The sequence below is a fragment of the Sylvia atricapilla genome, chromosome 8, assembly GCF_009819655.1.
Source record: "Sylvia atricapilla isolate bSylAtr1 chromosome 8, bSylAtr1.pri, whole genome shotgun sequence".
NCBI classification, from domain to species: domain Eukaryota; kingdom Metazoa; phylum Chordata; class Aves; order Passeriformes; family Sylviidae; genus Sylvia; species Sylvia atricapilla.
The window spans coordinates 26,908,215-26,921,950 of NC_089147.1; the positions used below are offsets into that span (position 1 = coordinate 26,908,215).

General features: G+C 45.6%; 1 protein-coding gene across 5 annotated transcripts; it reads right to left on the reverse strand.

The window, feature by feature from the left end:
- Positions 1–1,649: 1,649 nt before the first annotated feature.
- NCOA4 (nuclear receptor coactivator 4) lies at positions 1,650–13,736 on the reverse strand. Of its 5 annotated transcripts, none has more exons than XM_066324211.1 (10): positions 13,643–13,736; positions 8,175–8,328; positions 7,573–7,713; positions 7,368–7,456; positions 6,804–6,912; positions 6,153–6,224; positions 5,619–5,762; positions 4,381–5,391; positions 3,970–4,059; positions 1,650–3,408 (listed from the first exon to the last, which is right to left on the reverse strand). In XM_066324211.1, the coding sequence occupies exons 2-10, from the start codon at positions 8,313–8,315 to the stop codon at positions 3,403–3,405; spliced, it is 1,803 nt and encodes a 600-aa protein (XP_066180308.1). In that variant the 5' UTR covers positions 8,316–8,328; positions 13,643–13,736; the 3' UTR covers positions 1,650–3,402. The 5 variants fall into 5 exon arrangements, with proteins under 5 accessions (XP_066180308.1, XP_066180309.1, XP_066180307.1 ...); XM_066324212.1 differs by lacking the exon at positions 13,643–13,736 and adding an exon at positions 13,487–13,603; XM_066324210.1 differs by lacking the exon at positions 13,643–13,736 and adding an exon at positions 10,764–10,909.

Sequence of the window (13,736 nt, forward strand, 5' to 3'; positions counted from 1 at the left end):
TAGGAATAAAAGGATGTATAATCAAGTTGAAAACTGGGATTTGGTTTAAGTTAGAGCCCTCCCATTCAGTGTCACATAAATGTGAGCATGGGAGACCTTGACTGTCTTGGAAGAGCAGGTTTTGGTGTCAGTTGTGGTATTTTTGCTGATAGAGCCAAGGCAGCGTTCCATGCTGTGGCACCAAGTGAGGAAGTGAGACAGCAGCTGTAACTGGAAGGGTCTTGAGTCTAGTGAAACTAGTTCTGCATAGTCTTTGGAATAGACAGGCAAATCTGCTTACACCATTTCCTGTCAGCAGGTGACTTCTCTTACAGTTGGAGGAATTTGTTGAAAAATCCCTACTTAGGGTGGAAATCTCTGGGCACCCTGAAGCAAAAGCAGCTTCTGAAAACAGGAGGCAAATGTCTGTTAGGGCAGAAAAATGATCCCGTGTTCATGGTCTGTTTCCTGTGATCTAATCTGGGACTTCAGGAGCGGGGAAATCTTTTGTATGCTTTAACAGAAGGTTACCCCTGTGCTTAATAAATTCTAGACAGGAAACTGGTATGTTTTAAGTGGAGCTTTGTGCACTCTGTGAATGTTGGTCTGCACTGTCCAATGCCAGCCAGAGCAGTGACACCAGAGGGTACCCCAGCCCTTTTTGGTACTTTCCCAGCATGATGAATACCTGCCCTGTGTTCCTCACAGGTATTTCCCCCTTCGTTTAGCTTCCCTCTCTCCCTGCCCTGTGGGAACAGTGCTCCACTCACTCCACAGCTGCTCTGAGGAGGAGGAGTTGAAGGGGCTGGTGCCCCAGGAGCCTGTGGCCACCCTGCTCCGGGGAGGTGTGGGAGGGAAGGAAGCATTCCTCAGTACAGGGCATCGGTCTTGTTCAAAGAAAGGTCTCCAGCCATTTGAGAACCCAGGAATAGCATTCTTTTCCTGCTACTCCATCCTCCTTGCCTTGGGGTAATCCTGAAGTACTTTTTCCCTGTCTTTAAGAGCTAAGCATTCAGGAGTTCTGCATGTGACTACTTCTAACAAAGAACTTCCAGTCTACTTGAAAAAAATGTGTGCACACCACCCCCACATGAAATTTAAGGTATCATGGCTGAAAGGCTGCCAGGCCCAGCTGTAAATGTTCTCCTAATGAACAATACAGGGTGCAGTTTAAATACTGGAAATGGTCAGTGGAGGAACCAGTCATGCAGGGAGGCTGATGCTCAAACACTAGGGAGACAGAGGAACTGCACAGCCAGAGCACAGATGTTCTTCAGCCACGGGAGAAGAGGACCAAGCACTACTAAAATCCATGAATCCTCATTAAGTGTTCAAGAGTGGCAAGAAGCAAATGGGTCATTTTGTCCAAGTCTGTTTCCTTGCAACAGCTGAGCAAAGCACAGGTGCCTGAGACACAGCAGCTGCATGTGCAGGGGGTGACACTGCAAGGCAGTGCCTGACAGGAGTTTCCCACTGAGTGTGTAGGAGTGTGCCAGATGCCTGGGTTTCCCTGCTCTGGAGCTCAGCACAGCTCCAGGCGGTGGGGAAATGAACTAAAGCACGCGAATCCCATTTGGATGGAAGCACAACTGCAGCAGCTTCCAGACAGGCAAACTGGACACCTGCCACAGCAATGGCTGACCATCTTGTAAATGAGACGTAACACACACTTAGGTTGCAATTATTTTTTAATGGAAAAGACTAATCAATGTTTTACATAAATATCAATTAGTGACAACAAGTCAGTTGAGTAAAGGAATACATACCCCCAAGTTTTAAAGGCTCATAATGAACTGACAAAGTAGCACACAATGACGACTACATGGAATTAATTGGAAGAGGTGGGCTGCATGTCAATCACCTTCATTAAGTTGAACTGCTAATCACATCAGGCTGTTACTGGAGTTAGTCACAGTGCAGTCTTCTCATGCAGCAACAAAGACACGTGAAGGGGAAAGTGAACTCCTAAAACACCTCTCTGCCTTCAGCAGAGAGCCCTGGCTATGAAAGTACAAAAGCCTCAAGTGTTTTGCTGATGTTAAGCCCTTTCAGGGTCTGGTTTCAGATGTGCAGTCTCCCCTTCTCAGACTAAAAACTTAAATGAATGCACAGGATCAATCAGACAGGAATGTGTTCACACTGCAAAGTGACACCACGGTCGGATCTTAATTTCTTTTCTACAGGGTTGTGAAGAACTCAAATCACTTTTATTCCCAGGCAGGCTGCAGGGATGGGGAGAAGGGGGAGGGCTGTTTTCATAGTTACTTAGATAAATTTGTCAAGTGAGTAGAATCTGCACCAGAAACTATGGAACTTCACAGTTTTTCCACAGAGCCTGACAGGCATGATCCACGTTTCCATGTAACGTCCTTGCACTGGTTCCTACAGGCTCCAAAGGCTGAACATCTGAAGAGGTATTGCTCGTGTTACGTCCACAGCTTCAGGGAGATCCCAGGTACTGGACCCCATTTCACATACATAATCACATGGAAACCACAGATTAAATACTTAAAACTGCATCAGTGGGAGCCACAGTTTGCCAACTCAGTGTTTCCCAATTAAACAGCATGACATCGATCTGCTGAAGGCATCTAATTCCCCAAATATTACCTTTCAATAATATGTGGCTAAGATGCCTGCTTTCCAGTGGTTAAGTCGATAAAAAATCATTATGAATTATCTAGAACTAACAGAAACACACATTTCTTTATACAGCTTTTTCAGTGACATTCAAATAGTTTGTAAATGCTGGGGACACAGTAGGGTCTGATCTACTGGTGCATGAAAATTAACACCCTACTCTGTTCTCTGAGAATTCAAAACAAGAGTTTGGATTTAAAAGTAAGTTACCAATTCTGCTGTCACGTGTTAGGTCCCATAAATCCATGTATTTCTCACATATTTAGCTGGAGAATGCACCACCACAAGATGCAAATGAAACCTCCAAAGTGAGCAACTGCTCCATAAAACAAATTGCTTGCAAGTACAGCCTAAGTAAGCTGGAACCCAACTCATGACAAAGTTGTAGCAGCTGAAAGGAACAGCAGCACTTCTGAAGTCACTGTCAAAAGGTGGACATTCCACAGCACCAGGAAGATTCTGCTTTATACCTGCACTGGCTTCAACATACTTGAAGTGACAACCCCTTAAAGATCCTTGTATTCCCATAATAGATACAAATTGGCTAACACCTCTAAAGCATCAGACTGCTTATGGTCAGTGGGTTTACATTTCAGAATTAATGACAACGAAAAGGGATCTTCTGCACCGTAACTCTGTTAGGTAAGGAATCTTTCTTTTTGTTATAATTTTAGAAGAGAAAGCAGACGGCCAAACACAAAACACAAGCACTCAGCTGGCTGCAGTCACTCATCGTGATGTGCAACTGATAGCAGGAAGGGGATGATTTCAACTTCCAGTTCTTCACATCTAAACAAATTTAAAATAGGGTTATTCTCTCTGATAAACAGCAACACTGGGAAAAAACAATTGTAATACACCCTTGGAAAGAAGTGATATTAACATTCCTCCTAGAACTGAGTATACTGCCTTTTAGGATTTAAAGTATTCCTGCTAAGGACCATTTTCAAAAATTTCAAAAACAACAACAGTTATCATCAGAAAGAAAAAACGTGATGTCTGCTGTAAATACATTACACTAAGGTCAGAAAGAAGCCGCCTGGAGATTAACACATTAATTCCATATCTTAGTTACAATCAGAGTTACCAAGTGTCAGTCAGTTGAGAGATTTACACAAGAACAGAAGTAATTCCCTCCCTGGTCTGCGATCAAAAGAGGAGGAATAATAACAAAGGAGAACGGTCCAAGCCGTTAAAAAGGTCTATGGGGAGGAAATGACTATGCTGTTAAAGGATTGAAGGACTGTTAAATGTGCCAGAACTGAAGATGGCCATAAGCTGCCAGTGTCTGTGTTCTGTACTCCCAAGTTATGATTAGGCCCAGCTGTTCTAACACGCTCTGTATCCTACCTGTAAAGGAGACCGATACAGCCATTTTTCATTATCTCCGCTGAGTTTCATACAGGCAAAAAGGTCGCAAACTGTAGGAAGGCCAAAGTCCTGAAAGAGAAGTCACCTTAATTACCAACCCCAAACATAAATACACTCTGATGTATATTCAAATTCTGTAAAGTGTTCAAAACCAAAACTGATTTTTGAGTCTTTGAGATTAAGGCTCTCTTCATTTAATGTAATACATTAACTTGTTCAGTGCTAGGTAACTGACAATTGTGAAAACATTTAAAGAGTCAAGAAACCTAAAAACTTTCGGTCAGTATTATCCAGAAGAGCTATGACTTTGGAAGAGAATGAAGTCACTAAATTCAGTAAAGCAATAAACCTGGCACATAAGACACAAAAGTATCAAAAACTTCTGCTCACTTGTGCTTTCTTGCGCAGAAGCCATTTATCTTCCACTGGAGGCGGGTTTGCATTTTCTAGGTCATTTGAAGACAACACCCAACTGTTTACATTTAAGGGGAGGTGGAATGGAGCCAAGAGGTCTAGGAAAGGACTCTTGAAACTCTTGTCCGGTTTTTCCCGACTCTCCTTTTCTTCTGTGCTTTCTGCTTTGTGCTCGGCCTTGGCCAGCCAGCTTGTCAGAGGCCTCTCCAGCAATGCTTTCCAGGGTTCTGCGATCTCTGCTGAATAATCTGCTTTCTCTGCACTCAGGGCTTCCCCTGGGAGCTGCTGTGCAGGGCTAAGCCAGGAACTGGCAGCAAACTTGGTCTTCTCATGCTCAGGGTCTGGTACATCTCTCTGGCTGACAGGAACTCCATTTTTGTCCTTCCCATCTTTCTTCAGAAGCCATTTGCAAAGAGCCTCTTTTCCACAGTTTTCATCACACACACATTCTGAAAAGCTGGCACACAGATCATTAGCTTTACACACATCTTCCACTTTAAAGGGGGCCTGAGGATGCTGAAGAAGCCAAGCACTTGCAGCAGATGTAGCGGGCGATTTCTTTCCATCAAGATGCTCATTCAGGCACTTCAGATTTCCCAGGTTCTCGATTTCCACACTTCTGCTCTGGCTGCCACGACAACTGGTACACGTTTCAGCTTTGAGGAGCCAATCGTTCAAATTGCACTCTTCCCTAAAAGGCTTAAATTCATTCTTCCATTTCTCATCTGAAGCAACACTTCCATTCTCTGTGTCAGGAGTAAGCAACCAGTCGGAAAGGTCCATCTCTTCTTGTCCAAGGGATTCTAATTCCTCCACCTTTTCAACAGTGCAAAAGGATGAGCTGAGAGTAGAGGTGGAGTCCTTGCGACCAGGGGAATCTGTCTTCCCAGCAACATCACACTGCTGACTGTGCAGGAGCCAGTTCTCCAAATCTTTCAGATTTCCCCAGGCTTGCTCAAAATAGCAGACTTTGGAAGAGTTCAAATCCTAGTAAAGACACAAGGAAATACATCTATTAAAACTAAAAGCCAATGTTCAGTAACTGTTTACATAGTTGGGGCTCAGAGCATTCAGCTTTTAAGTGCCAAAGCATCAGTTGAACATGAGGCAGAATGAAGGCTACTACAGGTTTTAATTCCCACCATATTCTGCTTGCAATCAGATACTGTGTTCCCCTCTCTGTTCAAAACTAGGTTAGCGCACAAGAGGCTTACCTGGCTGGGCTCTGAGACACATTTTTGGGTAACCCACTCCTCCAGATTGGTGCTGGGAACGTAGGGAGGCTGTCGCCCAGCCCCAGGCCTGCTGCCGAGTAACCAGTCTGCCAGCGAGGCGCTCACCGTCCCGCACAGCGCCTGCTGCGGAGAGACACGCCGTGGTTAGGGGACAGCTCGCTGCTGGGCCAGCCTGTGCTGAGCAGCAACAGGCCTGCAGCAGGCTTCACTAACTGCACCAAAACGGAAAACAGCCCCCCTCTAACAAAAAAACCCACAGGAATTGGAGAGTGCCAGCATCAAGGAACATTCAGTTAAAAACTCCTGTCAGTCACTCCACATACACGCCTATACTTTGTTCTTGCCCGTTTGTCCCTGGAGCAGCTACAGTATCAGATCTGCTCACCAGAGCCACTGTAACTGGCTACTCATGCATTTTGACAGGCACAAGCCATCACTCATGCTCACATAACGTGCTTGAGTTCTCCTCTTCCCTCTAATGCAATTAAACACTCACACACAGGTCAGTCTTACCTGCTCACAGTTCATTAGGGCACAGTTCTGACCTGGGAACCAGGGAGAAGCACTCTCTCTCTCTGAGGTTTGCTGAAAGGAAAGTAACAATTAATTTCACTATCTGTTTTGTCCAGTTTCTAGGACAAATTCTACAATAAAGCAGAAGTAAAGCACAGTTACAAATGCTCAGTGGTTTATGACTAACAATGTTCTCAACATTTACAAACAGAGTGGAGAAAGATTGACTATGAAACCTTGAGTCTGCTTCCTTTAACAGAATTGTCTCCAATAATACAGGAAATATGCTGCTTACATAAGAATCCCAAAGTACTTTTATCACAGAAAACATCTACAATGTTTTAACTATTGCTGTCTAAAGAAAAGTGTAACAAATTTTCTGAGATAGGGTAGGAACACAGTAGTCACTCCCTCAGCCTCTGCCAAAATACATTAATTACATGGACATAACTAAACTCAGTGAAAACCACATGCAATAATTAATAAACCACTGTGTATTTATTATACAGCTAAAATTATATGACTCATGCACAGGATCTAGTCAAGCTGCCACGAAAAGCAAAAATATTACCTAGAATATATTGGACTACTGAAAAAAAAAAAAATCTCTCAGGCAAGTATTCCAACCCAGGAAGTCCTGCTGCTGCTTACCATCGTTTTAATGGAACCAAATGAGGTAATAGCTTGACGAAGGTAAGATGTGTCAGCCTCAAAATTCAGGATGGAAGACTCTTCAGGTTTAAGTGTGAGACTTCCCAGTCTGAAAGAGTAAGGTGATAGTTAGAGAAAGGGAAAAAAATTACAATCTTCTTCATCCACCCTGTTTTGGAAGTCAGTCCATAATTTCAGAAAAAGGCTTTCAAGCTCTTTGGCAGTAATTAGGCAACAAAGAGACTTTTGATACAGCATACAAGAAAGGAGTGGCTATCTACAAACCAAGAACAGAATAAACTGCCAGCAGAACACAAGTTTCACCTTCTTACTTCAACTCTCATCAACAACTAGTATTTGAAATAACCGGTATAAATGAGTACCTCTCTTGCTCATTATAGTCCTGGTTTTTCACTTCAGATTGCTTTAAAGTTCTTATTTCTAGCAACTGTTAAAAATGTAGGAATGGTGAGATCTATTATTCTATTAGAATAAAAAATCAGATTAAATTCCTAAGTTAAAATAAACCGAAGTGTGTTAACTTGCATCATAAAATATATTTACCTCTCCAGGCAAGCTGAAATCTGGTTTGCCAGTTCGTTACTGTAGGAGCGTTCCAGCTGGTGAATAAGGCAATTGAACTGTCCCAAGTACTGCACAGAAGACAAAACACACGTCACTGTTTCGGCTTCCAGCTTTAAAATTGAGCCACTGCTTGCAAGGACAACGTTTGAAAACGCCAGTGCGGCAAGTGCCAAGCAAGCCTTACCCAGTAGAGCTGCTGTGCCTGCTGCTGCAAGGCCTCCTCTTTGAGCTGCTGGATGAGATCCACCTGCTCGAAGAGCCACACCTCACGGCTGCGCAGGCACTCCAGCTGCCGGCTGATGTGGCTGTGGATCTTGGCCTTCACCTGTCAGGGAACACACGCCATTGCTCCAGCTCTCTAGCACAGTGCACGCTCATGTGCTGCAAACTGCTGTTTGACAGTGGCAAAGTGGTACTTTTGGAGTGATTTATTTCTCAAAAATTCATCACAGTCACCCACAGCACCACATGCCTCAGGTCAGTAACAGTTCTGAGGCTGCCTTTAAAGAGGTATCAAAGAAGAATGTTCTTTATAATCTCTCTCTATTCTGATGTTTCAATCAACAGCTTTTGGAAATTCTCCATGCCTAAGCTAGTAATACCTTCGATTCCTTGATAAAGGAATACCTTAATCAAGAGCATGGCCAAATGACACAGCAATGCGTATTTGTAAATTCCTAGGAAAATTTCAGACCACCGTGATAATAGTAAATATTTTGGGATAATAAAAACTTAATTGAAATCATGTTACTATTAAAAAATCTTTAAGAATTAATTTAAAATTACCTCCCGCCAGTTTTCCTTTATCTGGTGTTCAGCTTTGACAATTCCAGATATAGCTGTTTCCAAGTCCTTCTTTGCTTGAAGGCACTTTGCCAGAGTCTCACTGCTGCAGGAATTTCTATTTCTATCTTGTGGTGGACTCATTCTTGAAGTGTTCCTAAAACACAGTGGAAAAAACAATTTCTTAATAGTTTCTATTCCTCTTTAACAGAAGAGGAAGGGCATCATATGAAGAACCATCTGCTCTACTTCACTAGAAAAGGTGAACAAAAAAGCCCCTAAGACCCTACACAGATGCAGGTTTTCTAAACATGGATAAAGCTCCAGGAGCAACAACGGCCTCTCAAACACCTCAGCCCACGGAATTTGCACAATCACAGGAAAACCAACACATATTTGACAACAGCTTCAGCCACAGGAGTTTACACAATCCTCTCCTGCCAGTCACCTTCCTCCAGCTTTTATGCCCAGCCAGCAAACTCCAGAGCTGAGGGGCTGATTCAGGCAATGTTCAACAGCAGTGCTGGAGCTGGGGGAGAATGGCCAGGCCCAGGGGCAGGAAATATTTCAGGCACCCTTTTTTCCTCTGCAGGCAGATGAGCTGGCTCCCAAAAATGAGAAAATTCCACTCCAGTTTAATCAACTGAAAACCCACATGTGGCTACAAAGATCACTCTTTACTAAACTGCAATTTAGTAAAGAGTGAACAGCTACCCATTATTTTGTCCTGGTCACAGCTGTGGTGACTTAGCTTCAGCACAGTCTCAAGTAGAAGGGGTTCAAATCCAAAATTTCTACAGCAGTTACACTGGTAAGGATTCTGCAAGTAAGGGGAAAAAAGATAGTATGGATTTTTAGTAAAAATGGGAATGATCAGTGTAAGCACTTTTTCTAAACAGTGGGTTATTTTGTTACGGAAGAGTTTGAATTCTCCTGTCAGTCTCATGGGATTCCCAAAGTACTAAACATCCATAGCATTTGTTCTATTTAAAACAAGTGCTCAGGAATGACAGCTATGGAAATTCCCAGCAGATTTAAAGCAGACATGTCTGCCAATCTAAAATGTCACAGATTTTACCACTGCTCTGGAGAGAACTGAAAGTAGTTTTGAATATGACAAGAGAACCATGAGCTTGTGTTACTGAGCAGCTATTTAGTCTGCAATTTCCAAGCCCTGTGATCATATAAACTGCAACCCAAAAGTCCTTCTACAGCCAAGATCGACCAGACAGATATAAAAGTGTGTGTTTCACAGAGGAGAGGGCTAAGGGTGGCTTGCGAGTGGAAGGTGACAGAAAAAGCAATATTCTCCACGGGGCAGGAGCAGAGGCTGCACCTCCCTCAGTTCCCTCAACACCACGGGTTTCCTGTCCCTCCAGGGCCTCTGGACACAAGGCACAGACGCCACCTCAAGACCCTGCACACAACTCAATCCCATCCTCACCATAACATCTCATCCTCTAGGAACTGCAGAGTACAAACACAAGGGAAGAGAATTCAAACGCAATCTTTAAGCTTATGATATTTTGCACCAAATCAGACAGTGCAAAAGCCTGAAATACATCATTCTCCTTGCTGTGCTCTGAATGCCAGTTTTGTCCTGGTATTTGCACACCCTAGCTTGTTCACAGGTTCACTTCTGTAAGGCTTCATAACCTTCACCATGCCAGCCATGTTCAATAAAAGATAAGCTAAGCATTTTCCCACAACACACCCTAGACTTGATGTCTCTTTTCAACTCTCACGTACAACCTACAGGAAGTAGGAGCCAACAGTACAAGCGGGAGCCCTAGTGCTCAGATGTAATCTAACCAGCCTAAAAACAAGGATATTGAATACCTTAAAAATATAATATACTCAAAAGTAAATTTTAAAAATCATATTGTTGTTATTTAATTTTTTATATTCTTACATAACAACAGTCAAGGTCTGAAAGGCTAAATAAAACTACCATATTTGCTCTCACAATAGATTTAACAACTCTTGTGATAATTATGTTAACCTACTTTATCACACTCTGTATTAGCAACTTGGTCATGGCACAATTGAATTCAAGAAGCTTACACACAGTTCTCTAATGACCTCTGGAACTACGGTTTGTTGCTTTTCTTTCTTTTTCGATGATTACAAGAGACTCGCTCCAGAATGTACAGAGAGAATGAATGCTGCCTTCCTCCAGCCAGCCAGCTCCTGTTAAAATGGCTGTTCTTAGGCTTTGTCGCAAATATGCCAGTAAAACTCACATGTTGAGCATGAGAGCCAATCCACCCTTCTATTCAATTTCCACGAGCCTCTAGCAAAACTAAGTGGAGGCAAGCTCCTATTTCCTTGCTTTCCAGTTACTCCCAAATAGCACTGAGAATTTAAGACGTTTTCAGGTCACATGCTCTGGAACACCCGCGATCACACACTTCGGCTCAACAGTAACAAAATACAATTACTTCTGCAAGAAGACACACGGCTGCAACACAGCGTCCCCTGCCCGGGCCATTTCCGTGCCATCAGACTGTTTCCAAGCACACGGGGGTCCCCATCAATCCCCGCTCTTAGCGTCACGGGATGCACCCCCCGAAGAGACGAGCTCGCACTTACTCTCCGCGCTCAGGAAGCAATCCCCCCAGTGTGCTGTTTATAACGCGGCTTCCATCCCCAGGCGCGGCCTCCGGAACGCTCCCAAGCCGGCAAACTCCGCGCTAAGCCCTGCCCTGCCGGAGCGGCCCCGAGCCTTATCGGCGCGGCCCAGCCCGCGCCCCGCCCCGGCCGCCGCGCCCGCCAGAGCCGCACGTCCGCAGCGCCGGGGCGGCCGGGAGCGCCGCGACCACCGGGCCCAATGCGCTCCGCCCGAGCAACTACTGCCCCCGAACACCCTGCTAGCAGTTCAAACCGCGAAACATCGACGTTTTGCAACAAAACCGCTAGTTCTTGCAACTTCAGAAGAGGGGCAGTGTGCCGCCTTCATGCAACGACAAAGCAGAGCCGAGCGCGGAGGCAGCAGCAAGAGAGAAAGAGCTGCGAGCCGACCCAGCTGCCGAGCTCAGCCTTCCGTCTCTGGCCATGCACAGCCCAGCACGGCCAGAAATCCTGACACTGAGCTGCCCGGCTGCAAGTTAGCTCCTGGAAGGACCAAAATGACACACAAACAGTTCTTGTCACATCTACTCTTGCTTCCACAATTTCACACACGCAGCTGAGGAAAGCACACGGCATGGCATCGGTTGGAAAGGACCTTGAAGATCATCATCTCGTTCAACACCTCTGCCATAGGCAGGGACACCTCTCACTAGACCAGGGTGCAGAGCATCCCATCCAGCCTGGCCTTGAATACTCCCAGGGATGGGGACGCACATAATCAGTAAAAATGCTATAGCCAGGAAACCAAAAGAACTGCCTGAATGATGAGGAAGATGATATCATTGCCCCTACCAGTAAAATAACTACCAGTTTTTACAGGAAGACTTTCGGCTCACTGCAGAGGTGTCACCACAAGACCCTGCAGCTACAACTCTTGGTCACAGGTGCTCTGCGCAGCCTCCTGGCTGCTTACACTCCACCCCGAGATGTTAATTCCCACAGGTCAGAAACTGCTGGACAAGCATAATTTTAAGTTTTGAATTAAGTATCTGGTGGCTGGGGAGCAGAGGAGGACGAGACAGCCCTGCTTCTTCTGCACAGTGTCCAAACAGGCCGGCAGGAAACTGGTTCTACCAGCTTTTCACTCTTGGCACAACCATCCAAGCTGCCCTTGGGAAGAGCATTGTTTTTCATTTCATATGGGTGTGGAAAAACCATCTCAAATACAGGGCTGTGCAGAGCCTTTGTTGGGGAAAAGCTTCTGAAGGGAACGAAGCCTCCCATTGAACAGGCTCCATTTATAAATGTGGAATGACTTTTTCCATTTAGCAGGACGAGGCTGCTCCAAAGGCCTCTCGGACCTGACTTTATGTGGCTTTAAACCAGTTGGTTTGCTTGAAGTGAAATCCCCGTGGATTTCCATCTAACTCCACCAAAAACAGTAGTTCCTCTTAAGAAGCTCTCCCAAATTAGGTACGTGGGACTTGTGGTCAGGGAGTGAAGTACTGTAAGTACACGAGCTGAATCTGAGAACTTCCCATTTACATCCAAGCATAACGAGGACTTTGTACAGTGCAGCATCAGCATTACGTGCCAGTATCCATATGGAGCTCCTGCTGGGGAAATTATCTTACTCCAAAACAAGTATATAACACTCTATTTTTTAAGTCACAAGTCATGCGAAGAAAAAAAAAACCAATAACCTTTACCACTTCTCAGTAAAGAGAAAAGGTGAAATAAATACCTTAAGAAATAGTAAGAGAAGTTTTAGGTATTACATTTTCTAAAATTCAGGTAGTTTTCCCCTGTCTGCACAGCATATGGTCTGTGCCACAGACCTGAACACCTGTGACCTTTTCTGCCAGTTTTAGCCCCGAAGCAGCCCGGCCAGTGCACAAAGCACTTGTACTGAGACACCCACACAAGAGCTGCGTTCTGAACAGTCACAAGTCACTAAGGCAGCTGTGAAGAATCACCATTTTACTCCATCTATCATAAATATATATTTTATGCGCAAGCATATAACTGAAATCACAAAGTACCTGAATATGAAGGCCTGAAATCTCTATGCTATAATTACTGACAATACCAAAGAAGATACCCCAGAGTGGCGAAGACACACAACACAGATTGCACATTACAACACATCTCCCAGACTATGGCACTTAAAAACCCTCCGGAAAACAAGTGACAAACCCCTGGTTCTGCCTGAAGCACATGGCCCCAAAGACACCACTGCCATGCTCTCTGCACATCCATCCATCCAATGTTATGTACTCGCAGTGTGATGAACAGCGGTTCTTACATGGCTGCCAGCTGTTTTCTGCTCCCGTGACTGTATACCTTATCCTAGGTCTCAGAGGACGGCAACCTTGTTCCTGTGTCAGCTTTTCTCTTTAGTCCCAGCCATAAACACCGAGTTTAAAGCTGCCAGGATGCTTAGCAAACCTGCGGAAGCCCTGGCTCATACCACGTACCAGCATCGAGATACACAGGTCTGACAAACTTCCAACAAACACGATGCGGCACAACCCCGACCATTCCTAACCCAGACATTTACTGCTTATATAACATCTGAGAAGGGCAGCCGCTAACAAAAGACTCCGCCTCGGCAATCAGGAACGCGGCTTTAGGAGCTCCCGCGGCACAACCTCCCCGGGACACGGAGAGCGAGATCGGTACAAAGCCCCGTCTCCGCGTCCCGTGTGAGCCCTGCGTGGCGGAGCGTCCATTTCCCCACCGACGCGAACGACCCGGGCCGGGTGCCTGGGCACGTCCCCGCCCCGCGGCACGGGCTGCCCACGGGCCGTCTTACGGGCTGTCCTAGGGATTCCTCACGGGACCGCTGCCGGATCCCCCCGGATGCGTCCCCCGCCCCGCCGGCGCCGCCGCTCCCTCACCGCCGTCCGCGCGCCGCTCCCTCAGCCCCGCGCCGTCCGTCCGCCGGCCCCGCGCGCTCTCGCGAGACCGCCGGCCCAGGCGCCCCCTGCCGGC